Source organism: Lissotriton vulgaris, chromosome 7 (assembly GCF_964263255.1).
Source record: "Lissotriton vulgaris chromosome 7, aLisVul1.2, whole genome shotgun sequence".
Lineage (NCBI taxonomy): Eukaryota > Metazoa > Chordata > Amphibia > Caudata > Salamandridae > Lissotriton > Lissotriton vulgaris.
The window spans coordinates 194428400-194454698 of record NC_141695.1 but is presented as its reverse complement, the minus strand read 5'-3'; the positions used below and the strand labels follow the sequence as shown (position 1 = coordinate 194454698).

General features: G+C 45.1%; 1 protein-coding gene across 1 annotated transcript in view; it reads left to right on the top strand.

Moving 5' to 3' along the window:
• LOC147701169 (claudin domain-containing protein 2-like) overlaps positions 1-26299 on the top strand; it is a 135486-nt gene that overhangs the window by 30359 nt on the left and 78828 nt on the right. The window contains exon 2 of the mRNA XM_086929314.1: positions 8995-9196. Coding sequence (XP_086785440.1) covers positions 8995-9196 — 202 coding nt within the window. The remainder of the gene's footprint in view (positions 1-8994; positions 9197-26299) is intronic.

Below are 26299 nucleotides of genomic sequence, written 5' to 3'. Positions count from 1 at the left end.
ATAAAGGACATGTTTGCAAAAACACGGGGGCACAGGAAAGCTGGACCAATTGATGACAAAGCAGAGCCTCCCCCCCCCCCCCCCCCCCCCAAGTTGAAAAATCTGGAGGCTCCATTATCCACCCATACCTTGAAGCTCTATTGTTAGGGCTCAAGGAAGATCTACTAGCGTTCAAGCGGGACGTATTAAGCAAACTACAGACGGCCTGCAAAGAGGTGACGGACATTGGTCAGAGAGTGGACACTTTAGAGGAGCAGGGCACATCACTGGATGAAGAGATCCAACAACTGCAACTGGAAATAATCAGGCTATCAGAACAACAATTTGACCTCCAAGTTTATGTGGATGATTTAGAAAACCCTTCTTGGAGAAACAACATTCACATCAGCAGAGCCCCTTGGGTCACAGAAGGGGATGACATTGAGACATATGTTGAGCTATTTAGACATATCCTCGGAGGCACTACAGCATGGCCATTTGCTTAGACAGAACCCACAGAGTGGAGAGGTGGAGCTTAGGGAGAGCAAGGACTCTAGACATTCCCACATGTGTACATAACTTTTAACTCTAAGATGCAATCTTGAAAAAGGTCCGTGAGCAACCCAATATTCAATTCCAAGGACATATATTCCATTTGTATCAAGATCTTGCAGTCTCAACACTCTTAAAACGAGAGGACACATTTACTGCAGGGGACTGGCATAGACTCAAGAGTAGAGCTTTTCCACAACAATCTTCCTCCTCCCTAACTCACAATGCTGCAGGGGTAGCCATACTGTTCTCTCAGTCTTTTCAAGGGAAATTAGGAGCAAAAGTATTAGAGATCAGGGCCCGCCTCAGGGGATACCACATTCACATCGGCACAAACATGCTATTGGTGGGATCTATGTACGCTCCTAACGAAAGGGTGCAGTGAGGGAGGTGTTGGAGACTCAGGATAACTGGATATTGCTAGTAGGAGACCTGAACTTGGTATATAATAATGATCTAGATCGCTCGACACAGAGGCAGGGAAGGACTGGGGTGATCAGAGAAGAAGGTGCACGGTGGTTACAGGAAGTAGGAATGAGAGCCCGTTGAAGAGAGTCCCACTCTGAGACAAGAAACTATGGGGCATATTATCAAGACAGACGATAAAATTATCGCCGCTTTAGCGGCAGAAAACTGCAGCTCAAGCAGCAATAATTGGCTTGATAATATGTTCTATGGAATTCCAATTGAAGCCCATGTTAAACGTGAAGGACATCTAACATGGGCTTCAATTGGAATTCCATAGAGCATATTATCAAGCCAATTATCGCCGGTTTAGAGGCAGTTTTCTGCCGCTAAAGCTGCAATAATTGTATTGCCTGTCTTGATGATATGCCCCTATACATTTTATTCACATGCACACCTATCATATGCACGTTTGGACCACTTTGGGGCACTAGGGAGGTAGAGCAGACCGTGCATACAATAGATGTAGTACAATCTCTAGAGTTACCCTTTTATACAGAAAAGGGACATGGTATATAAACCAAGAACACAGAGTACTTTCTTTTCTTTAGAAGACAAAATAATTGGAATTAAAAATCCACAAAAATTGCCTAAATATGCACCTGTAATGTTGAACAAAGACAGGTTGTTATATCTGTTCCCTCAGTGGAGAATATAGTAATAAGTCCACTATATGTGGAAACAATATAGCCCTTAGAAACTACAAATAAAATACATTAATGGGTGAACACAAGGCAATTCCTTTCAAATCACAATAAAGAAGACAAAAAATGCCATTCATTTTGTTATAAAAGAGAATATCTTTGTATCATTTATTACTTATATGACCAGTCTGAAAACAAATCATGTCACGAAATTGTAAGACAAAAATCACAATTCAATTTGATCAGTCCACAGTAAAAAAACGTTAATACAATTATGTTTAAAATTCAAAGCATAGTAAAACAATATTATTGCATAGTAATAACGCTAAACACATCAAATCTATAATTTCATTAATACAGATCATTTATCATGTGGTACATGAACAATATAGTGAATATTTACTGAAGATCAATATACAGGAAACGGCGAGCTCCGCCGGAACTGGCTGGCTCAGAAAAAGTGTTGACACTTTTTCGGAGCCATCAATAGTAGTTTCTAAGGGCTATATTGTTTCCAGATATAGACCTATTAGTATATGCTCTGTTAAAGGAACAGATATAGCAACCTGTCTTTGTTCAACATTATCTAAATCACAGGCATTGAGCTTGTTGGTGGCTCCAAAGATGCAAATTCACCTCACACACTCGATCACGTGGTAATCAACCGTTGCGTACCTGGGGATTCGCTTAGCACCAACAAAACGAGAAACTACAAAAATAAGCTATAAAGACCTAGGGCCAGATGTAGGTGTCCAAATACCGGTCTGAAACGGCCGAAAATATCTATTTTCAGCTGTTTCCGACCGGTATTTGAACATTGGTATGTAGGGGCATGTAAAATTACCGAATCAGTAATTTTACTGATTCTGTAATTTTACCGAATCAGTAAAATTACCGATTCTGTAATTTCAGATGTAGGTAGCACTGTTTTCTTTGCTACAAGGGTTTAAGAATTCTTAATTTACCACCAACTAGTAGTTGGTGGTAAATTTAGAAAACCATTCAAAAAGCATTTTTTTTGCTTTTTACACAGTGCCATGTTGCAGACATACATGCCCTAAGGGCATGTATGTCAGCAACATGTGCACCCATGCACAATTGAGGGGTGCAACAGGGTGTCAAAGTGGCACCCTGCCAACCTTCAATATTTCCCCCAATTACCGAATCGGTATTTACCGATTCGGTAATTGATATTGATTCCTACGGGCCTCAAGGCCCATAGGGAACAATGGCAGTTACAGACTCGGTAAATACCGATTTCATTAATTACCGAATCATACCAATTCGGTAAATATACCTACATCCCGATTGCCAGTTCTTAAATACCGGTATTTAAGAATCGGTAATCGGGGATTACCTACATCTGGCCCCTAGTGAGTAAAACTAAAGCAGACCTGGCCACACTGTCATGGCTGGGGCGAATCGCAGCCCTGAAAATGACAGCTTTGCCGAGAATATTGTATATATTCTTGACCCTGCCTCTTTTCCACTCTTTTACATGGGCAAACAAGGCCTCGAATGCGAAGGGAGATCAGTGTTAGAGATCCGGGAGGGGGAGGCCTGGTAATCCAATCCATAGTCACCTACTTCCAGGAGGCAGCCCAGCTTAGATTCTTGTCTGAATTGTCCCGGCTGTAGTCAGCGAAAACGTGGCTGTTTATGGATAGGCTGGGCTCCTCAATATGGAAGACCCCCTCCTTATACAAGACTAGTCGTGCCCCCAGCCTCTATCTCTCCGATATCACTACCCCTACTCTCGAGGTTTGGGACTCAGTAGGGACGATCAGGGCCATACATGGTATCCGTCTGCCCTGACACCTATTGTGGAGAAACCGGCTTTCACAGCTGGACTGAAACACAGGGAATTTGAGGCTGGGCAGAAACCGGAGTGCATCCATTTGATGTAGACCGTCCCATCCCATTCAGTTCCCTGAGAGCAGACCGCATACTCCCAGAGGAAGACTGATTTCACTACACACAAATTAGACATTGGGCTATGAATCAAGGAATTAGAGAAGCAGCACAAAGACATCTAACCATCTTTGAGAAATTGATTTTTAGTAGAACCTCAGATAACGATTAGTCATGGATTTGTACAAAATTGTAATGGGCCCAGAGGTGGAGACAAAATTGGCAGCTGAACAATGCTGGGAGCGGGAACTGGGTAGATATTTGACCCAGAAGGAGTGGAGACAATAATTACACAGCTCGACAATCATCCCTCAACACTTCAAGCACCGAAACAGCAGTGGAAACAGTTTCTTATTTGTATCTAACCCCCAACTTATTTACATAAAATAGACCCCGCACAGGATAGCAAGTGTTGGAGATGTCTCACAGAGGAGGGCACACATACTTTGGGACTGCCCAAAATTAGCACACTTCTGGGAGGGGATTCTAACAGAAATATACACACACTTCTCTACCCCGCTTCCGAGATTCCCTTCTTATATTATCCTAGGCCGTCCCAATCCACTCACCTACCCGCTCAAGTCACGAAGAGGCAGGTAGATAACCCTAGCACTTTGAGCAGCACACCAAGCTATACTACCGCTCTGGGGCTCCGATTACATTTCAACTGGGCTTAACTGGCTACACTGGATCTGAGGTCTATTGGGTATGGAACTCCTTTCATTAGCTGCGAAGTTGGAAGGAGACACTTTCCTGGAAATATGGAATCCATTCCTTACACTTCCCTTGCAAGAATTCACTGAATTTACCTGCCCTCAATACCTCAGATTATTACGATTAACAGAAGCCCCCGACCCGACAGACCCATCCGAAGACCCAGGAAGCAAGAAAGGTTCATAAACTGATCAGGCAATAGGACAGGCAGGCATCCAAGAGGGGAGGGAGAGGGGGGGCGGAAGTTGGGGAGTCTTTTTGGATTGATTTCTCCTTTTTGCCATATGATAAAAAGTCGCATCAAAACCCACGAGGCCGAATGTTGAGGCTGAGTCGGATAATAGAAATTTGCTATATCTTATTTGCAACAACAAAATAGTTTAAACATGTAAATGTAATGTAAATGTGTTGTATTTGTATAGCGCAAACAGTAACCCGTAAGCATCGCAGCGCTTGTACTACTACCACAAGGGAACCCCTCCTGGCTTTTCCTTGTGAGGTGTCCACTCCTGGGCATCCCATGGTGAAACCAGGCAACCCTTGTGTATCGGGGGCCGTTGTGGGGACTAAGCAAGCTATTGCCCAGAGTTGCAGCGTGGGGCCCATGCTTAGATTCGGCACTGAGGCGAGAATATCCGGTCAGAGGAATTTAAGCCCGATCTCGCCGAGGCGGGAATCGAACCCTTGTCCCTGGCCAGCGCTCTGCATCAAGGTCTGCCGCTCTAACCATTGAGCCACACTTCTCCACATCAATTGTTGTTGAACCTAAAAAACAGTTGCACAAGAGCTGCACAACAGCAACTGTATTACATAATCTGCAAAAACCCCAATAAAAATGTGTTTAAAGAAAAAAAGAAGGGCTGGATTATGACTATATTTCGGAGCTATGTCACTCACAAGGGCCCTTCCTCACTCCCTCTCTTCTTCCCTCCTTTCCAAATTCTTGTAATAGTCACTCATTTGAGAAGAGATTAGATTAGCATGTAACACACAACACCCAGACTAACGTAGCATAATACATGTCTTGTGGTATGTGTGCATGGGTGAGTGCATTGCAGGTAGTTTGGGCTTTTGTAGGTCTGTATAGAGGGATTGTCTGTGCCATTGCTAGTCTGTATGAACATGAAAAAAGTAGGTGTGTAGCTCCGCATATTTGCATGTGTCATCTTCGTCAATCTGGACATGTTGTGTGGCTGTATAAATGTGCATATGTGCTGCACACAAGTCAAACCAGTGGCTTTGTCAATGCTTGTTAATATACACTTCTCACTATATCATTGTGAGAGCACCAAAGAGATGAGTTGTCATGGAAAGACACTATTCACTATGATTACTAATTTCAAATCCGATCAACACCATTAATATATTATTTTGGTAAAAGGTAGAGTATCTCATAATAATTAAGTAGGGCGCCATAAGCTCTTCATAGTATTTTACAATCTACTAGATTGTGGAATAAAACTACGTAAACCGAAAGAAATTTCGATTCTAAGTTAGGTGACCAAGGCTCTGGAAGTAGTTCCTCACAGATAACCCTTGTTGAATTTGGGGGTCTCTAGTTGGCACAGGTAGGTACTTGTGACAAATAGGGACCCTCTCCTCTAATCAGGGTAAGGGGGATTACACTCTTAAAATAACCCCTGCTCTCCCACTAGGTTGCGTGGCGCGAGCAGCAAGGCTTTACTTCAGAGGCGTGGTAAGTTAAGCAGTTGTTACCACATACATAAACGACAAAAATACACACTATGATCACTTTAAAATGGTAGATTTAAGCTTAGTTTAGTTCAGTTCTTAGATGCAACACTCTCTGTCAATGTACCTTGAGTTGCATTGCGCTTCCACGACAAGCAATGTCGCAGCGATGGAAATGCGGCAAATCTCAGGTGCAAAGAAATAAAGACGTGAAGATCTTCCAGATGCGGCACGCTTCTTGGGGATGCGACCAGTTCTACAGCGCACTACAGCAGCGACATCAAAGATGCAACGGCAGCAGCTCCAACAGCGACGCTCTTCTCCCAAGATGCGTGAAGCATCCGCTGGATGCGACAACTACAGCGGCGACATCCAAGATGCAATGGCAGCAGCTCCGATGGCGGCGCACTACTTGGGAAATGTGAGGTGCTCTTGGTCGATGCGGTACAGTGCGACACTTCCAGCGGCGACACCCTCCTTTCTCCAGAGTTGCGACGGCAGGCACAGCGATGGGGACACGCTCCTTCTCGTTGAGTCCCGCTTCCAACTCCTTGCGACACGCAGTTCCTCAGAAGGCCCAAAACAGCAGCAGGCACTTCCAAAAGAACTCTGGGGAGCTGGGGGTGAAGTCTTTTGTCCCCGAGACTTCAGCAGGAGGCAAGCTCTTTTTCAAGCCCTTGGATATCCTTCACAAGTTGAAGGCAAAGTACACAAAGTTCCTTTCTCCTTCCTTTGGCAGTAAGGCAACCACTGCAGGCCAATCCCCCAAGCAGCACTTCAGCTTGGGAACAGTCTCTCCTTGTAGTCCAAAGTGATCTAATTTCATGGGAGCAGGGTCCCAATATTTATACCCCAAAACCCTTTGTTCTCTGAGGGGAGATGGGACCTGTGCCTAGTCCAAACCAGTTCCTGAGTACTTTGTTTACCAGACTTCTCCTTTCCTTTCACAGTGAAGGGCAGAAACATCAGACGCCCCACAGGAGGTGGAGCCAGCTTTGTGGCAAGTATAGTCCTGGAGCACTTTGTTGACAGGACTCCTTCTCTTCTTTCAGTGTGCAGGGGAGAGACATCAGCTGCTCCCCAGGGGGTGGAGCCAGCATTGTGGAAGGCAGGCACAGCCCTATTCAGAGTTCAGGTGCACTCCTCCCTCCCATCTAGATGCAGATCTCTATTCACCACTGGGTGACTCAGCCTGCCTCCTGGAATTCCCCAGCCCTGTCACTCACAGAAAACAGACCGAGGTACACACATCCTAGCGGAGGCAGGTTTGAATGGTTAGACAAGCAAAGACCTACTTTCTAAAAGTTGTATTTGCAAACACAGAATATTAAAATAAACTTCACTAAAAGATGTATTTTATTATTCTGAGTTCGGGCATACCAAACTCGAATTTCTACCATGTTCTCTGAGCCTGTTAGGATTATAAAAGGTAACAATTCTAACAGCCCATTCTGGCCTATGGAGAACAGGTAGCCTTGCAACAGTGAAAAAGGAAAATGGCTGTAATTCACTATTAGCACATGCCACACACATCAATGATTGTCCTAACTTATACTTACAATGCACCCTGCCATTGGGCCTACCATAGGGGTGACTGATATGAAGAAAAGGGAAGGTTTAGGGACTGGCAAGTGGGTGCACTTGCCCAGTCAGCATGACAGTACCAAACTGCAATGGCAGACATTAGACACATTTTACAAGGCTGCTTCTGTGGGTGGCACAACTAGTGCTGCAGGCTAAGCATGGGCGAATTTTGCGAATCTCGCGTTCGCGAATTTTGCGGATTTGCGAACTCGCAATCCGCAAAATCCGCGAATTCTCGCGAATTTGCGGATTTTTTTTTGTGTTTGCGCGGGTTTCTGCCAGTTCGCGAGGGTTTTTTACAATGTCGCAAATTGCGAACTTACCTGTCGGGTCGCAAGTTTCGCGAACTTGTTGTTTCTACGTGTCCAGCCTGTTTGGGACACTCTTCTTCATCACTGCCACTCTCTGTCACCACTGCCACTCTCTGACTACTCATGCCACCCTCTGGCCCACCCATGCCACCCTCTGTTTCATCACAGCACCCTCTGGTTGTCCAGTCAGTGTACATTATTGTGGCAACGCAAGCACACCTTCCCTGCCTCAAGTGACCTGAATTAATTTGGGGCTGATTAATGTGTCACAGAATATTTTTTTAGCTGGCACCTGCTTCCTTAGTGCTTCCTGATTAGTGATCTTTTGCACTTGCTAAGTGCTTTCATTGTTGCAAAATTAGTTACAACACCCGCCCTGCCCCAACTGACAATAATGCATTAGGGGCTGATTAATGGATTTGAACTTCCAGCCTGGCTCCTGCTTGTCTCCCTTAGCTGTAATTCAGGACCTTTGTGGCATATGTGTAACTATTCTGAGGTTCAGAGCAGGGTCACATAATAGTTTCAACTGGCAACTGAACTCTGGAGGGGCCCCTCAGGAAGCACTACAGGAAATGGCTACTAATGATGAGCCTGAACTTTTGAACCTGGTAAGTAGTTACTTTCAGTTTTGCTAAGATCGTATTTCTGCAATTTTGCACTTATTCGCGGGGCGCGAACTCACGCGAACAGTGCGAGCAAAATCCGCTGCTCGCGGATTTGCGGATTTTGCGGGAGATTCGCGAATCTCGCGGATTGCGAATTTACCGAAAATCCGCAAAATCCGCGAGCGAAACGGATTTTCCGCCCATGCTTACTGCAGGCCCACCAGCAGCATTTGGATTACACACCCTGGCACACTCAGTGCACTAGACAAGTAAACCAAAATAGACAAACATGGAACCACTAATCCATACAGCAATTTACAACAGGGAGCACTTGCACTGTGGCACTGGATAGCAGTGGCACAGTGCCCAAAGCATCCAACACCAGCAAAAATACATGAGGCAACACAAAAATGGGAGACCCACGCCAATGGTGCCAGGTCTAACAATCCTGCTAGAGAACATTCCCAGTTTAATCCTTTGCAGCACCAGGAGCGCTCCCTACATGTCTTTAATAATCCATATGTTTTTTTACAGGTGCCCAGTGAAGAGAACAGTGAACTTCATCCATTGATCATGATTGCTCTGAAAGTGTCCGGGTTACTCCTCAACCTCATCAGCACCATTGTTCTCATCGTCTCCGTAGCGACTAATCAATGGGTCGTCACTCCAACCATTTCTTTGGGTCTTTGGGCCATTTGTAGAGATGCATCTTGTACATCCATCCCTAGGAAGTCGGGTGAGTCACACTTGTACCGTGTATAATCAGAGATCTCAACACTGTCTCAGGGGTGGGAAGAGATACTGAGGGATTATTCACCAGAAGAGATTAGAGTTGAAATCTAACCAAATCATTACTTTGCCAGAGCAAGTGTCTTCTTGAAATTATATTCAAATGTTAAGCTTAATCAGTTTTCCAATTTGTATGCAATGTTTCAATTTCAATAATTTTTTATCGAATTTCTTTTAGACAGTGGTGAGAAAATATAGTCTTTGAGGGTAAGGAGGAGAAAAGGGATAGTAGTGCGTAATATCCATAGGGGGTTAAATATTTCCACTGGGTATATAAGCATGAGTACACATATTGATTGGCAGATTTATCACAGTGCTGCATTGCCCTTGTGTCACACAAGGTACCACTAAAGGTCACCTTGGTGGCTCTGGGGTGCTTGGTTGATCTGGAGTAACGCAAGGCAATGGAAATCACTGGCTTGCGCTGCTCTGTGCCAGTGAGGTGTTTCATAGATGGAGCGTGGATGTTCCCGCGCATACACCCATGGATTTTGGCATATTCCCAGGTTTTTTAACATCCGTGATAAACCTGGGAAGGTGCAAAATGCTACGAAATAGGCTTATTTCTCCTCATTTTTTATAGGAGTGTGCAGAACCCACAGAATTTGACTCCATGGAATTCTGCTGAATTACAAAATACTCTGCAAGATTCCACAGAGTTCTACCAATGGAAGGAAATAGGCACTCTGTGCTGCTGGCCCTGTGATTGAGCTCCAAGAGCATGTTCTGAACTGAAAAATCATCATGGATGGCACCACAAGGAACGATTGAGGGCGCAGCTACTCAACTTGATTTTGCTGCTGCTCGACTAGATTAGCTACTTGAGCAGCAGCCTTCTGACCACGAACTGGCACTACTGCCCACAATAGCCTACACTGGAAAAATCACACTGGGTGGCCTCATAGCAATCAAAAATCATGCTAGGAGGATGGGAAATCTTGTTTGTTCTCTCCAACCTACTGTTTTGTCAATCATGTGAGAAGCAAAATTCCACTGTGTGGCAATTGGCAGAATTTGTCTGCAACTCTGTGTTACTAGAGTAATGCGGAGTCACCAAAATTCCACCCATTTTTTCAGGCAGAACAGAATATTTCGCCCACCCCTAGTTTTTTCATCTTTCTATGTGTGCTGAATTCTGCAGATCAAATAGAAAGAAGAAAAAGCCTCAGATGATTCTTTTAGTGCCAGAAGGAGTGCCTTCCTGCACAAAAGCAATCTTGCCTACAACGTAGGCACCCTAGCATTACGGCACAAGGGTGCCTGTGTTGGTGCAACATATTCAAATGAAACAGTTGATGGATGGCATGTTGGACAATGCAAACGTTCACCACCAATCACAAGGATCTGGGTTTAATCCATCGTTCTTCTGCTCACCACACCACCCCAGTTTGGACCCAGCCATATGCAAATCAGTCTTGACCCTGTTCCTTTTGGGAACAGTCCAGCCTGAACTGCCAAGCCAGGTCCTCCCTGGACCATAAACAAGCATCCTGGGACCGGTTTCAGGGCATCACTCTTCATCAGCCATGCTAGCTTGAATCCAGTGGTGTAGTGAGCACGGGACTCACATCTGGGCATACCCTTCCCACTTAGGGCAACATATGCAAATGAAACAGTTGATGTACGGAATGTTGGACAATGCAAACATTCACTCCCAGTCACAAGGATCGGGGTTTTAATCTATCATTCTTTTGCTCACCACACCACCCCAGAATGGACCCAGCCATATGCAAATCAGTCTTGACCCTGTTCCTTGTGGGAACAGTCCAGCCCAAACTGCCATGTCTGAACTGGGGTGGCGTAGTGAGCAAAATAACAATGGATTAAACCCAGATCGGTGTCTGGGGGAGAATGTTTTGCCAATGTGCAACATTCCGTCCATCATCTTGTGTGTTTTGCTGTTCGCCCTATGTGGGAAGGGTATGCCCAGACGTGGGTGCCGTGCTTGCTACGCCACTGGAGTCAAGCTATCCTGGCTGAAGAGGGGTGAAATCCCGAAACCAGTCCTAGGATGCTTGATTCCGGTCCAGGGAAGACAATGGCTTGGCAGTTCGGGCTGGACTGTTCCCATGAGGCACAGGGTCAAGACTGATTTGCATATGACCATGTCTGAACTGTGGTGGCGTGGTGAGCAAAATAACGATGGATTAAACCCAGATATGTGACTGGGGGTGAATGTTTTGCCAATGTGCAACATTCCGTCCATCATTTTGTGTGTTTTGTGTTGGTGCAAGGCAGCACATTGTGCGCCAGAGCAAGGAGAGGACAGGAATGCACCATATAATATTAAGTATGGCACATTCCTGCCTTCTCCCTTACATGTAGTGCAGTACAACAAGGTGCTTTGCTGTGTTGCATGAAAGTTTGATAAATCTGGACCTAAGTATATTGACTGTAATGACAAAGCATTTCAGGTCAAATTCTCACAGGCTAATTCTTGGTGGTTTTGCATCTAGATCAATGCACAATACCCATCCCAACCAATAGTTAATTTTCCAATTTTCATGGGCTCATTCTTTTCTGAAACTATATGTATCTATGCACACGTAGCAGAACATTTGTTAAAAGCAGTTTTCCGGCACTCTTTCCAGGATATCTGTTGATGGTGAAATACGAATAAATTCCTGTTTATCCACATGACTTTTTTTTATGCAGTTTATAAACCTCCATAGAGTTCTTTTTTATTTTCTGTACAGTCTATTTCCAATACATTAAAGTATAAGTTCATATGTGATGGCTCTTTACACAGTTGGCTCTTTGATCAGTTTGTTAATAGATTTACACATTTCTTGGGCGCTCTCACAGTTCCATACAAAATGCATCATGGAGTCCTGTTAGAAATTGGGCTTCTTATGGTTAGACTATGCACCCTGTAGAAGTCAGACACACACTTGGAGATTACCTATGCTCACACTCTGATAGCTAGGCGATGTGTAAAGTATTTTTGCAACTCTCTCACACACACACATTAACATCAAAACCCCACAAAAAGACTCCACACAGGTTTAGAAAAATAGACTATTATATTCTGTAAAAAACACAAGACCAAAACGAAAAAAATCCCATAATTAATAGTCCAGATATGAATTTTAAAAGAATAAGTGAAAAATAGCACTGGAAGGCAAATTGCGTTTTTGAGGTTACTTGAGGTCGTGCTGGACTGAAGCAGAGTCAAAATTCGGGCCAATTGCAATGGCGCACTAGCTGACCATAGGACCCACTGAAGCCCTGGTGAACAAGGTACCATTCCTGGTTGTAACATTGCAGCAGCCAGGTGTGTTGTGCAATTCATCGATGTCAACCCCACAGGTAGAAGATGTGTCGATTCTTCTCTACACAGCGATGGCGATGGATCAGTCCTGCTTGCGAGATACCAGGCTGAGATGTGTAGGTTCCATAGAACGATGCCCTGGGTTTCTTCACGCAGTCGAGAGATGCGCCAATCTCTTTGAGCTGCTGCAGTGGTGATGCATGGTTCAGATGCATTGGGCTCTCAAGGCACTGCATTGGTTGCAAAAGTGAAGCTTCAATTTTACTCCTGCAATCGGGGTGATTCGCCAGTTCTGCTGCACACAGACAGGAGATGTGTCGATGTCCGTGTTTCAAGTATCTCCCACTGAACCAGGCACAAGAAACTTTGATATCCCTGAATCTCTAGAAACCGGAGGCAAGCCAACAAGCTCTTGGATCACACTTGGAGAAAAAGGCAGAGTCCAGCTCTCCTTCAACAGAGTCAGAGAGCAGCAGAGCAACACAGGAGAAAAGCAGGCCTTTCAAGTCAGCTGTCCAGCAATAAGTTATTTACGCAGCACAGCAGTCCTTCTGACAAAGTGCAGTTGTAGATACAGAAGTGTATTTTCTTGGGAGGGTCAGAGACCCAGTACCTATACCCAAATGTGACTTTGAAGTGGGGGTCACTTTAAAGCTGGTCTTTAAGTGCGCAGGTCTCCCTTTCATTCCAGCTTAGGCTCCAGACTGTCAGTAAGGGGTAATCAGCCTTTTGTGGGAAACAGGGCACTACATATTCAGGTGTAAGTGTCAGCTTGCACTCTCTCTTCCTGCCCAGGAAGAGCTATCAGAATGCAGATGAGTTCTGTCACACTGACCCTTCCTGTGTGTGTTGGTCTGTCTAGAGGGAATCCACAAAGTGTACCTGTCACCCTCCCCAGACGTGTAGTGGAGACATGCTGCCAGGCACACAGAACAGGAACAGCAGAGAAATCCCACTTTCTAAAAGTGCCATGTTTAAAATAGTAATGATAAACCCAACATTACCATTAAAGAGGATGTATCATTACCATTCCAAAGATATAAAACATAACTCAGCTACTCATTTATAATCAGCAATTACAGCTTTAAAGTGGTTTAAGGAATTCCCAATGCTAGCCATGTAGAGGAGTAGGCCTCACAGAAGTGAAAATTAAGTTACCGGTTTGTCACTACGAGGATATGTAAATCCTAAAGTACATGTACTACCATTTAGTTACACAGCACCCTGCATTTAGGGCTACCTAGGGCTTACCTTAGGGGTGATTTTGGTGTAATAAACAGGGAGCTTTAGACTTGGTAACTTGTTAAATGCCAAGTCAAAGTGGCAGTAAAGTAGTAAACTGCACACACAGGCTTTTCAATGGCAGACCTGCAACAGGTTTGAAAGGCTACTTATGTGGGTGGCACGACCAGTGCTGCAGGCCCACTAGTAACCTTTAGATAACAGGCTTTGGGTATATAGTATACCACTTTACAAGGGACTGACAAGTAAACTAAATATGTCAATTGAGTATACAACAATGTCACCATGGTTAGGCGAAAAGCACATGCACTTCAGCACTGGTCAGCCGAGGTGAAGGGCCCAGAATCCTAAAGCCAATGAAAAGAAGTTCAGAAAAATAGGAGGAACATTCAGAGGGCCATTTTTCAACAAGTCCTCTGCTGCACAGACTGTTCTTGGGCATCCTGCTGATTTAGGGAGCTTCCTTTCATATTGGAACTGTATAGGCATCAGGTGACGATAATCCTTGCCAGATCCTTCTGTTTTGCCTCTGAGGCCTGCCATCTCTCACACATACTCTTTAACTGTTCTTCACAGGGATTGTTTATTATTGAAACAGGGTCCATGGTCCCACATTCTTTACATATTGTGCTTTCGGGCGGGATCCTGGGTACAGAGATTTGTCTAAATTTTAGTTTTTGTTGGAAAGGGAGTAATATCTGGTACATTTTGAGAGCTTTGAGCAACAAAACACTGCAGTTGTCCGAGTAACACAAGTCAATTTTTTGTTACATAAAATGTGTCGCAAATCTTGTCTCAGCAGATAGAATGCTGTCTTTGTTCAGATTTGAAAGAAGATTTTGTAAATAATGAGACATTAGGAAATTGTGCAGAGCTTCTGTAATACTCGCACTCATTTGTCAGAATTGTGGAAAAGTCATGGAGATACACAATAAGATAGGGGCGACTACTGGTTTTAAAACTTTGCCTTCAAACTATAACTTTATAGTGCTCCTTAAAGCCAATTTCTGTAATTTTATCTTTTACTTTCTCCTAATTTACATCTCCAGTAATTTCCCAAGAAAAAATAATTCCTAGTATTTAACCTGAGACTATATAATATTCACTTTAAAAGACTTTATTTCACATTCTCCCACACCCACCTAAATATATAGGGCTGAAATTTGATATTTAAAGGCACTTTTAGTTACCAGAGACTGTTAGTTCCTATATATAGGTGGGTAATATCACTTACTTTGTCAAAAAAGAAAGAAGTTTATTGACATCTATAATTTTGACTTATTATTTAAAACAAGCTTTGGCAAACTAAATTATCCTAGGGAAAACAAGCGCAAATCATTTGAATTGAAAACGTGTGTAGGTATACGCAGTGGCATAGCAAGTTCAGGTGGTACCGGTGCAGAAAATTTCTTACCACCTCCCCCGGACCTCCACATTGAATATTGCATTCTTTTTATTTATTTTTAAGTGTTGTGAGCCCTAAAAATCAATTTCTATTTTATAAACACACATTTGTGCCATTTTGTCTCCCCTCTCAGTAATGACACCTGGGGTAGCCCGCACCCACCGTACCCCCCCTTTCTACGCCTCTGTGTTTGTGTTAAAGCCAAAGCCCCACGGCCTGGTCATTGGAACAGTTGCCTCTGACTACTGAGTGACCCCTAGTAATGACTTGTGGAACTGCAGGTTTCTGAAACAATTCTAATGCTTTTACATCTTACTTGAAAGAGACCTCTAGTAATGCCTAGAGTGCAGCGTGACTTGAGGGATTGCAGAGTTCGTGCTCTCTCTCTCTCGTTCTCTCTCTCTCTCGTTGTAATTCATGAAATACACTTCATAAATAAATATAAACTTCTACATCTAAATTATGTCCCAGGGGAGCTTCTGTTCCCATCATAATGATGAGATAATTCAGTTCTTGGTTACCTCTCCTATTTTTTGCTTTGATGTGTTTCACTCCGTAATAATGTAGCTCTTCAATGTCACCATTGTGTTTATCCAATCAATGTTTTGCTATTGGGTGGGTATATTTACATTTTTGTATGCCCTCTAAATGTTGTAGGACCCTAAGTTTCACTTTATTATTGGTACTCCCAACATAGTTCATGGTGCATTCCAAAATATAAACTACATATTTTGTTTCACATGTGATGTGTTCTTATTTTCTTTTTTCCCCCATCATATGAGTTTATATGCTCGCATTCCATGCATTTAGTACATTTCGAGGAGCCATTTCGACTGGAGCTGAGAAATTTTACCGGGCATACAGCCTGACCACCCACTCGGATGACCCAACAACAACCATGGAACTTCTCTACTTGGTCTAGACCAACTCCAACACCACCCTCCGCGGCACCCTCATCTGCAGACCTCCTCGCTCCCACCACCCTTCACCGACAGCATCATTGACTTCTTCGCATCCTAGTCTCTTGCATCTACCAATTACATCCTACTCGGCGACCCTCAACTTCCACCTGGACAACCCCAACAACCAGAACAGTGTAGCCCTTCTGGAGAACCTAATCAACATTGGACTCAAGCAGTTAGTCACTTCTCTGACCCACGCAGCAGGACATACTCTCTGCCCCATCTTCCATGTCAGAAAAAACATCATCTACAGCCACACCTCCAAACTCCTCTGGACTGACCACGACTGCGTTAATTTTGCCTTCACCAAACCCACTGTACACCACCACACCACCGTTCCCCAGCCGCAACTGGAACAGGATCACCGAAGAGCATCTCACTGCCTCCCTCAGCACAACCACACCACTGACATTCATAGACACCAATACATCAGCATGTCACCTCCACCAATGGATCTCCAATTGTTCTGATGCACTAGTGCCCCTCAAGAAAATGATTGGCAAACAACACTCCAAGAAAGCCAGTTGGATCACTGCCACCCTTAACGCGCCCAGACACAGCTGTAGATGGCTCATGGAGCGATGGAGGAACAACAAAACCCCGGTAGCCCACGGAGCCTTCAAAACCACTGTCACCGCACGCCAGATTCTCATCAATACCACAAAGAAAATGGCCATCCAAAAAAGAATCCACGCCAATGCACCTAACCGCAAGGAACTCTTAACCATCATCATGGAGTTCGCCAATCTCAACAGCGAGACCATAGATGTCGCACCCTCCCAAGACCTCGGCAACAACCTCAGCACTATCTTCCATCACAAGATCTAGCAGATCTGCAACAGCTTCAACACCCAAAGCCCACCCATCACTCCCGCCAGCACCAGGTGTGATGACGCCCCCAAAAGATCCTGCTCAACTGGCCTCGCTCACCACAGACGACTCCCTCAAAACCATCAAGAGCATTCCCTCTGGAGCACCCTCAGACCCCTGCCTGCACTACATCTTCCACAGAGCCACCATCACTCCTGAACTACGTTGCATCATCGACTGCTCCATCGAGACCACCACCTTCCTTGACATTTGGAAACACGCCGATATCAGCCCCCTGCTGAAGAACCCGTCCACCGAATGGACAAACCGCAATATTGCAAAACTCTCTGAATTCATAGAAGCCAACCACGTCCTAGACTCCTCTCAATCCAGCTTTCAAAGCAACCACAGCGCTGAGACTGCCCTCCTCCTCACCACCACCGATGACATCCGAGGCCTCCTCAGCCAGGGAGCAACAGCAGCCCTCATCCTCCTGGACCTCTTGCCAGCCTTCGACACATCTCTCACCACGCCCTACTTACGAGACTCCACGACGCCGGCATCCACGACAGAACCCATGACTGGATCTGTTCCTTCCTCTCTGGTAGAACATAGCGAGTCAGACTACCTCTGTCCCTGTCAGAACCCACGGAGATCGGCTGTGCAGTCCTCCTGGGCTCTTCCCTGAGCCCCACCCTCTTCAACTTCTACATGGCCCCACTCGCTGCCATAGTCAGGAATCAAGGACTCGACATTGTGTCCTATGCTGACAACACCCAGCTGATCTTCTCCCTCACCAAGGAGCCCACAATCGCTAGAAAAAACGTATACAATGGGATGAAAGTCGTCGCCACCTGGATGACACAGCTGTCTCAAGCTCAACTTGGACAAGACCGAAGTCCTCGTCCTCGTCCTCATCGCTTTGGAAGACTCATGGTGGCCCACCACATTAGGAACCCTTCACACACACACAGACCACACTAGAAAACTCTGCATCATACTGGACTCCTCCCTTACTATGAACCGCCAGATCAACACCATCACCTCATCATGCTTTCACTCTCTTCCTCTGCTTCAAAAGACCTTCAGATGGATCCACACTGAGGCCAGAAAAACAGTCACCTATGCACTCATCAACAGCGGACTCGACTATGGCAACGCACTCTATGCAGGCGCCATCCAGAAACTACAGAATGTTCAAAACGCCACACCAAACTGGTCCTCAACATTCCCTGCCACAGCCACATCTCTGAATACCTACGATAACTCCACTGGCTCCCAGTCAACCAAGAGTGACCTTCAAGCTCCTCACACACAACTACAAAGCTCTCCACAATGCCAGACCAGCATACCTGAACCACCTTCTCTCATTCCACGTTCCTACTAGACACCTCCGCTCTGCCCAACTGGCCCTTGCCACCGTCCCTCGGATCTGTAAGACCAGGACCGGAAGAAGATCCTTTTTCTGCATCGCCGTCACAACCTGTATAGGACGATGGTTGCTTTTTGGAGAGAATGGGATCAGTTCAGTTTTATCTGGGTTGAGCTTTAAGTGATTGACGTTGAACCAAGTTTGGATCTCCGTTAGTGGTATTGAGGTGTTGAATGTCATCGGGGGACTGGATTTTGAAATAGATTTGGGTGTCATCCGCGTAAAGGTGGTAACTCGCTCCAGCTTTTTTCAAGATGATTGTGAGGGGCTCCATGAAGAGATTGCAGAGGGACGGGGAGGGGATTGAGCCTTGTGGTACCCCAAGTGTGACTTTCGTTGGCTTCGAGAGACAGGAGTTGATTTTATTTGTTGCAAGCGATGCTGGAGGAAAGAGGTGAACCATTTTAGTACAGTACCATTTATTCCGGAGCGCTTCGACAAGGTCTCCAGAAGAGCTGGATGATTAACTGTGTTGAATGCCGCAGATAGGTCAATAAGGATGAGTAGGCAGGCATCCCCATCATCTAAGGCTATGCGAATGTCGTCCGAGACGTTGAGTATGGCTGTTTCAGCGCTACAGCCTTTCCTGAATCCCAATTGAAAGGTGTAGAGGAGGTTGAACTCATCAATGTGTTTATTGAGTTGGTAGAGAACACCTGACTCCAATGTTTTTGCAAGGAATGGGAGGTTTGAGATAGGTCTGAGGTTGTTCAGATCATTAGGGTCGGCCCCTGGTTTCTTGAGAATGGGCGTGAGTCTGGGACACAGCCTGAGGTGAGATAGGCGTTGATAATTTTTGTCCAGAAAGGGGAAATGGTGTGGTTGAGTTCTTTTATGATTGTGGAAGGGAGGGGGTCCATGGTGTGGGAGGAAGGTTTTAGATCAGAAATTATCTTGAAGACCTCGTTTTCCGCCATTAGCTTAAAGTCGGACCAGTGCGCATTGTTTTTTAGCTGGAGGCCGGTCTGATTGTCTTTCTACTGAACTCTTTCTGCGTGGTCAAGGGAAGCAGAAGGGGGGCAAGTTATGAGGGAGGGAGTGTTTGCGGTTCGTATGAAGGATTGATCAATTTTAGCTAATTTAATAGTGAAGAAGGTGGCAATTTCTTCACATCGCTCATTTGTGGCTCCAATATCTTGAGGGGGTGCCGTTAGTTTGCCTTTTGACAATGTTGAAGAGTTCACTCGTTCTGTTTTTTGCCAGATCTAGTTGGCTGCGGAAAAAGGACGCCTTTTCACTGAAAATGCGTTTTTTGTATGCCTGCCGAGCAGATCTAAGTTGTGTTAGGTGTAATGTCGAGGGGTTAAGCCTCCAAGCCCTTTCCGTTTGTCATAGTTGGCGCCGTTCATCATTTAGCTCCACTTTAAACCAGGGTTTTGATTTGTTTTGCCACAGTTATTTGAGTGGAGCTACTTGGTCTAAAACCTCTGTCATTTTTTTAGTTAAAGTGTGTAGTGAAGTCATCTGCCGTCCATGATGAGGGATGGAGTTGAAGATGGAATGAATCGTGAATCATGGATTCAAGTTCGGATATAGGGACTTTTTTGATGTTTCTGGTCAAGAGTTTAGATTTGACGTACCAAATAGGTTGGTGGCTGACAGGTGTGTCAATCCTGAACAGAATGAGGTGGTGGTCGGACCAGTCAATGGGAGAAATTGCTCTCAGAGAGGCCAATTTGTTGTTGATAATGATCGCATCTAGTGTTGCACCTTTGATGTGAGTTGGCTTATTGTAGAGTTGTTTGAGGTTATGTATTTCCAGAAGGTTGGATAGGTTCAGGACAGTGGAGTCTTTTGGGTCGTTCCAGCGGATATTGAGGTCACCCAGGAACACGTCTTTGGTATCTGTAAAGGAGAACAGTGTTATTAGGTCTGTTACTTAGAAAAAGAGTACCTTCTGCAGATGGATGGTAGATGGTGTGGAATTTGATGGATGAGGTGCCCTTTGTGATGAGTTCGACACCCAGGTATTCAAACGATAGGTATTCTGCAGGTTTGAGATTGGTAATCTGTATTCCAGCTTTGTGGATGATGGCTATTCCCTGAGGTACTGGGTTTTTAAGAACCCAGCGGTGCCAGGGAACACACCCAAAGACCTCGAGTCCTTCCTGTTTCAGACTACAGAAACACAGAGTCTTCTTGGTGAAGTCAAAGAACGAATTTATTGGCTGCAGCCAGTAACAGCAATCCTAGAAGTACAACACAGTATATTCTCAGAAGACTGTTCAAACTTACAAAGCCAGTCTTCTCTTTTATACAAAATAATATGCTTTAGGCAAGAATTCCTTATTTTGCAGTTGTCTATTCGCATATTTTCACTACAAAGAAAAAGCAGAGTCATGATGACAAGCCCACATTTCAGTTTGTCCAACCCATAATCAATTACCCGGCAAGGTCCAGTATTTCATCAGATATCGACGGACCCCTAATAAAAACGGGCACCTCCTCCTCGTAAAGCAAGTCATAAAGAATGAAACAGGGACAGGTGTGTGTAAGATTAGGCATGGTTTGTGTGCGATGAAAGGTGTATGACATGTTGGACCTTGATACTAATCTCACTCGGCCACTGGGAAAGGAACTGGCCGGACAGGTTTGGCTTCAGGCAGTGGAGTCAGCTTGGCCAGGTCACAGAGGAATCAGCAAAGGTGTACGTGTCCTTCAGATATGTTTTCGGCCTTAGTTACTGGCCTATGTGAGGCCAATCACAAGATGGCTTCCGCTCACAAAATGGAACCCAAGGGTTCAGGACAGGAAATCTGATTTAACAGTGATCCCATTACTCGAACACCGCCAAAATGCTCGTATATAGTATACTCGCCATTTCCGACCGCTGATACCAAAATGGTCATGATCCCACGATGTTTATAACACAGGTCCAGAATTCTCAGTACCACAGACCCTCCTTTTGCCCTTACATAGGCAATTAACCTATACTCATGCTAATCTGAGTCCAGGTCTATATTCATAAAGTCATTGAGATGTTGCTGTAGCATCATCCTATTACTTAGCTCGTCCCTCGATACAGGTTTCCTTACACATGATGTAGCACAGAGGCCACATATAGTAGGAGCACACTGTATGCACAGACAGAACAGGAAAAGAATGGCTAAGATCATTCCAATGACCATTAGAATCTTCCATCCCCAGGCAGATAACAGTTCCCAGAACAATCCCATCAACGACCAGTCTCCTTTACCCACATGAATGGATTCAGAGATTTTATGCAGTTTGGAAATGGCCTTGTACACTGTTGGAGCATTATCTGGGATGAAGACACAACAACTAGATTGCATCACTTTACATACCCCACCTCGTTCTGCAAGTATGACGTCTAACGCAACCCTGTTCTGAAGAGTCATAAGGCGGTCTGACTGGAGCTCAACAGTTAAGTTACTAAGGGCACCGGCAGTTTCGACTATAGTGGATTCAACCACCCTTGTCAATTGGCGAATGTTCCTGCTGTTCACCACAGGCCCCCAAAATGGCAGAAAACCTTTTAAGAAGTCTCCAAATTCTTGTCCTGCTGTGTCGTCTTTACTCACGACACTCCTAACTATCCTTGTCTTGTGGTAATCTGCCGCGGCCGTGTAGGTGGGAGGCAACAGGAACGAAATAAAACATGTGCCCGAGAAGTCAGGGGGCAACCATGTATAGGCTCTATCATGGCAGATGAAGTAGGTACCCTTAGCTGCTAGGAATGAAGGGGAAGTCCGAGACGCAAAAACATACGTTTCAGTGCAAGTACTTTTCCCTAGCTGAGCTCTGGGATTTTTGCCATTACCTTGCAGACATAGGTGACCCTGATGGGGTACAATCCAAATCGGGGAGGATCTCTTTGCTCGCTTGTTCTCACTCAGGGTGACTCCATACTCTGTTACATTCCATCTACCGTAAGCCTGCAACTCATCTCGGGGAATCGTTCTATACGAGTCGATGTCTCTGCTCATATTCGTGATTCCCACCACTAATGCCTTGTTGCTCGAATTACTTCTCATGGAACGTGGGGGATATGGTTCGATGGCATATATGAACATCATCTGAAACGCCCACAAAGAACCATAGTAGCTGTATGGTAAGACAAATTATGGGATACCCTTATCTGTCGTATGTGGCATAAGACCACACACCCAACAATTAGTTGTGTTCACTGCTAACTGGTGTTGGTGCAAAAGTTGAACGAATGAATTATTGACAAATTCCAATCTTCTAGCAGACTTGTGTTCAGGCAGGGGGTGAAAGGAATGCAAGGAAATAGTAGAAGGAGGTGTAGGCGGTGTAGTGGGTGCAAATGTCACTTGAAAAGAGAATAAAACATATCCTACTAAAAACATCGTTACACCAAGCAACATGAAAATACATAATGTCAGAAATCGTTTCTTTGTCATCGTTATCAACATTCTCTTTGTAAAAGTCATTGTCCGTGCAGGTCTCTCCGACTCGGGGAAATCCATCCTAAACTAAATATGCTGCTCGCGATGGTAGGGTGTTCTATGCTAAGGAATGCCTCTGTCAACCCAGGGCAACTCCCTTAGGCCAACCAGAACCTTCGACCTAGTGTCTTAGGCTTGCACTCTGAAGACTTTGGGCAACCGCAACCCTACAGCTGAACCCGATTGGCGGTTCGAAAAACAAAAATGAGTAGATCCTCGGTGGAGAGTTAGCCTGCAAACTGAAAAATCATAAAAACTTTCATATATATACGTTTTATATGTCCATGACTCTCGGTCGCAAATTATAGTGGTCTCTTCCAGGCAATGTCTGGTTTTGGAATAAAAGTTAAGGTTCTGAAGTGTTCAATCAAATTAATGGTGGCACAGCTTCTTGCAAATGATGGTCGCTTTCGCGTTCAGAAATTGTTCCTTTTACACGTGCGTCGCTAAAAGTCAGAAAACGAGGCAAAGTCTCAGTCTCAGAGTCAGCGATGCCCTTCTGGACCCACCGGTCATATGGCAGAGGCAAAGGGACCCTCTTGCAATGACTTCCGTGGATCCAGGTCTTCTTTCCTTCCACTCGAACAGCTGATCTTGTCGACAGAAGGACTAGATGGGGGCCGGTCCACCGGGGCTGGTCATTCCTTGTTCGCTGAAAGTTCTTCACCAAGACATAGGATCCAGGATCAATCGGGTGTCCTGGAGCTTCAGAGACCTGCGGTAGAGAGTCGTGGACCTGTTGGTGTAAAACACGCAATTTAGCCGTCAATTCATACAAATAGTCAAGCATTACAGGATGTTCAATCTCAGAGAACTTTGTCGGCCTTGGCACTCCCCATAGGTTGGCCGGGCGGCCGAACACTACTTCATAAGTCCCACTCGCGAATGCACATCCTTGTTGATAGGAGTGCTAAGGGCAGAGCGTCAGGCCATTTAAGACCAGTACTTGCTTGGATTTTGGCCAGCTTAAGTTTTAATGTGCCATTGAAGCACTCTACTAGTCCAGCTGATTGGGGGTGATTTGCAGCGTGAAATTTCTGTTGTATTCCTAGCCCTTCACATACTCTCTTCATCACTCGACCCACAAATTCACTCCCATTATCACTCCAGACCATTCTCGGCATTCCAAATCTCGGGAAGAATTCTTTGACAAGGGCTTTAGCTGTTGAAAAGGCAGTGTTGTCTTTCATAGGGTAGGCTTCTATCCATCTTGAAAAGGCACAAACAACAACGAGTACGTATTTCAGGTTGTTGCACCTTTCCATGTGGATGAAATCTAGCTGCAAAACCTCGAACGGATACGTTGGAGGAGCAAAATGACCAGCTGGAGTTGGGGTTCACCTACCAGGATTGTATTTCAGACACACAATGCAATTTTTGACCACATTCTCTGCACACTTAGGAATTCCGGCGTTTTGCCATACTGGAGCCAACAACTTACTAATCCCTTTCACACTGATGTGAGCCATCCCATGCACTATTGTAACCACTGCGAGCACATACGCATCGGGTAACAACCATCGCTGATGCTCTGACAGTTCAGTCCAACAACCATTCGAGTTCAATCTACCCGTGCTCTCTCTCCATGTGCTCAACTCTTTCTCTGTGGCTTCAGCTTGAATGGACTTCACGCTCTCAATCGTGTCTTCACACATACCTACATCTTGAATCCATCTCACTGGACCTGCAACATACATCCGACTCATCACATTCCCTGCAGTTTCTTTCGCGACTTCGTCTGCAAACGCGTTACCACGACCAACATCATCAGTGACCTTTTTGTGTGCACTGCATTTCACAATCGCAACTTGTAACGGCAAAGTAAGTGACTCAAGGAGCTCATTCACCAACTGACCATGTTGTATCCTCATTCCATGCGAAGTCAGAAACCCACGTTCATGTCACAGACGTCCAAAACTATGAGCCACGCCAAATGCGTATTGGCTGTCAGTGTACACATTCACTCGTTTTCCTTTCGCTAACACACACGTTCTGGTAAGTGCAATCAGTTCTGCTGCTTGCGCCGAATTGTGTGGAATACGTGCAGTTTCAACAATCGTATGCAAAGTCATAACAGCATATGCATAGCGCTGGGATGCTCATTGGGTTACTACGCGCTTTACAAAACCTTTAAATACAATTAAATAAATAAATATGCCGCAGTCGTGTCACCATTCGAAAGCTTGAAGCATGAACCATCCACCCATAAAGTACCATCACATTCAGTAAGAGGAGTGTTTAACAAATCTACTCTCCCTTTTGTTTCTTCCTCCGTTCTAAAGAGACAATCATGCTGCTCTTCAGCATTCTCTGTCTCAACTGGAATCGGCAACAACGTGGCTGCTACATCTTTTAATGTGCACATGACTCGCTAACAAGGTTAACGCGTAACCCGACAATCGAGCACTAGTTAAGTGCTGTGTCTTGGTCCTGTTTAACAACGTGTCCACTGCATGTGGAACCATCACGACTAACACGTTATCCATCACTAAGCCAGCAGACTGTCGAATAGAAACAGCTGCTGCCGCCGTTGCTCTCAAACAACTCGGCAACGCTTTAGCTACCGGATCCAAAGTGGATGAAAAATACGCGCATGGACGTTGCTTGTCCCCAAAAGGCTGTGTCAACACTGACAATGCACATCCCTCTCTCTCGTGGACGTACAACGTAAAGGGCTTACTGTAGTCGGGGGTACCCAACACAGGAGCCGAACACAATGCATTACGCAATTCGGAAAAACTTTTCTGACACTCTTCAGACCATGGGATGGGATTCGGTGTATCTTTACAAGTTAATGCTACCAACGGTTTGGCCAGCAAGGAAAAATTTGGTATTCATTGCCTGCAATAGGATGTAATGCCTAAGAATGCACGCACTTCTCTCTGTGTCCTTGGCACACTCAATATCGCAATCGCCTGAATTCTTTCTGGGGTTAGCTTCCTTCCCTCCTTCGATAAGAGGTGACCTAAGTAGGTCACTTCTTGTCGACAATATTGCAATTTCAAAAGAGACACTTTGTTGTTGAGTCATTTGTCTGATTTACATCACAATGTGGCTTCTTTACAAATCTTCTCCGTATCTGCAGCCACAAGCAAATCGTCAACGTACTGAATAAGAGTAGCGCCATCAAGTATAACAATCGTATCAAGCTGTGTTTTCAGAGCCTGACTATATATCGATGGGCTCTCACAGTAGCCTTGAGGAGCACGTTGGAACCGGAAGCTTCGGCCTCCTAACCTGAAGCCAAAAATGTCCCTGCTTTCCTCTGCATTCGGGATGCTGAAGAGAGCATTCTTCAAGTCAATCACCGAGAACCAGGTGGCTGAAGCTGTAATCATAGTCCGTAGGGCAGTGATATCAGGGACAACTGGAAATTGAGGCACAACTATTTTATTGACCTCTCTAAGATCTATCACAAATCTGTACACAGGTGGCTGGGAAGGGTCAGTACGCTTCAAAACAGGCAAAACAGGACTATTGCAAACGTTGCCTCTTGTT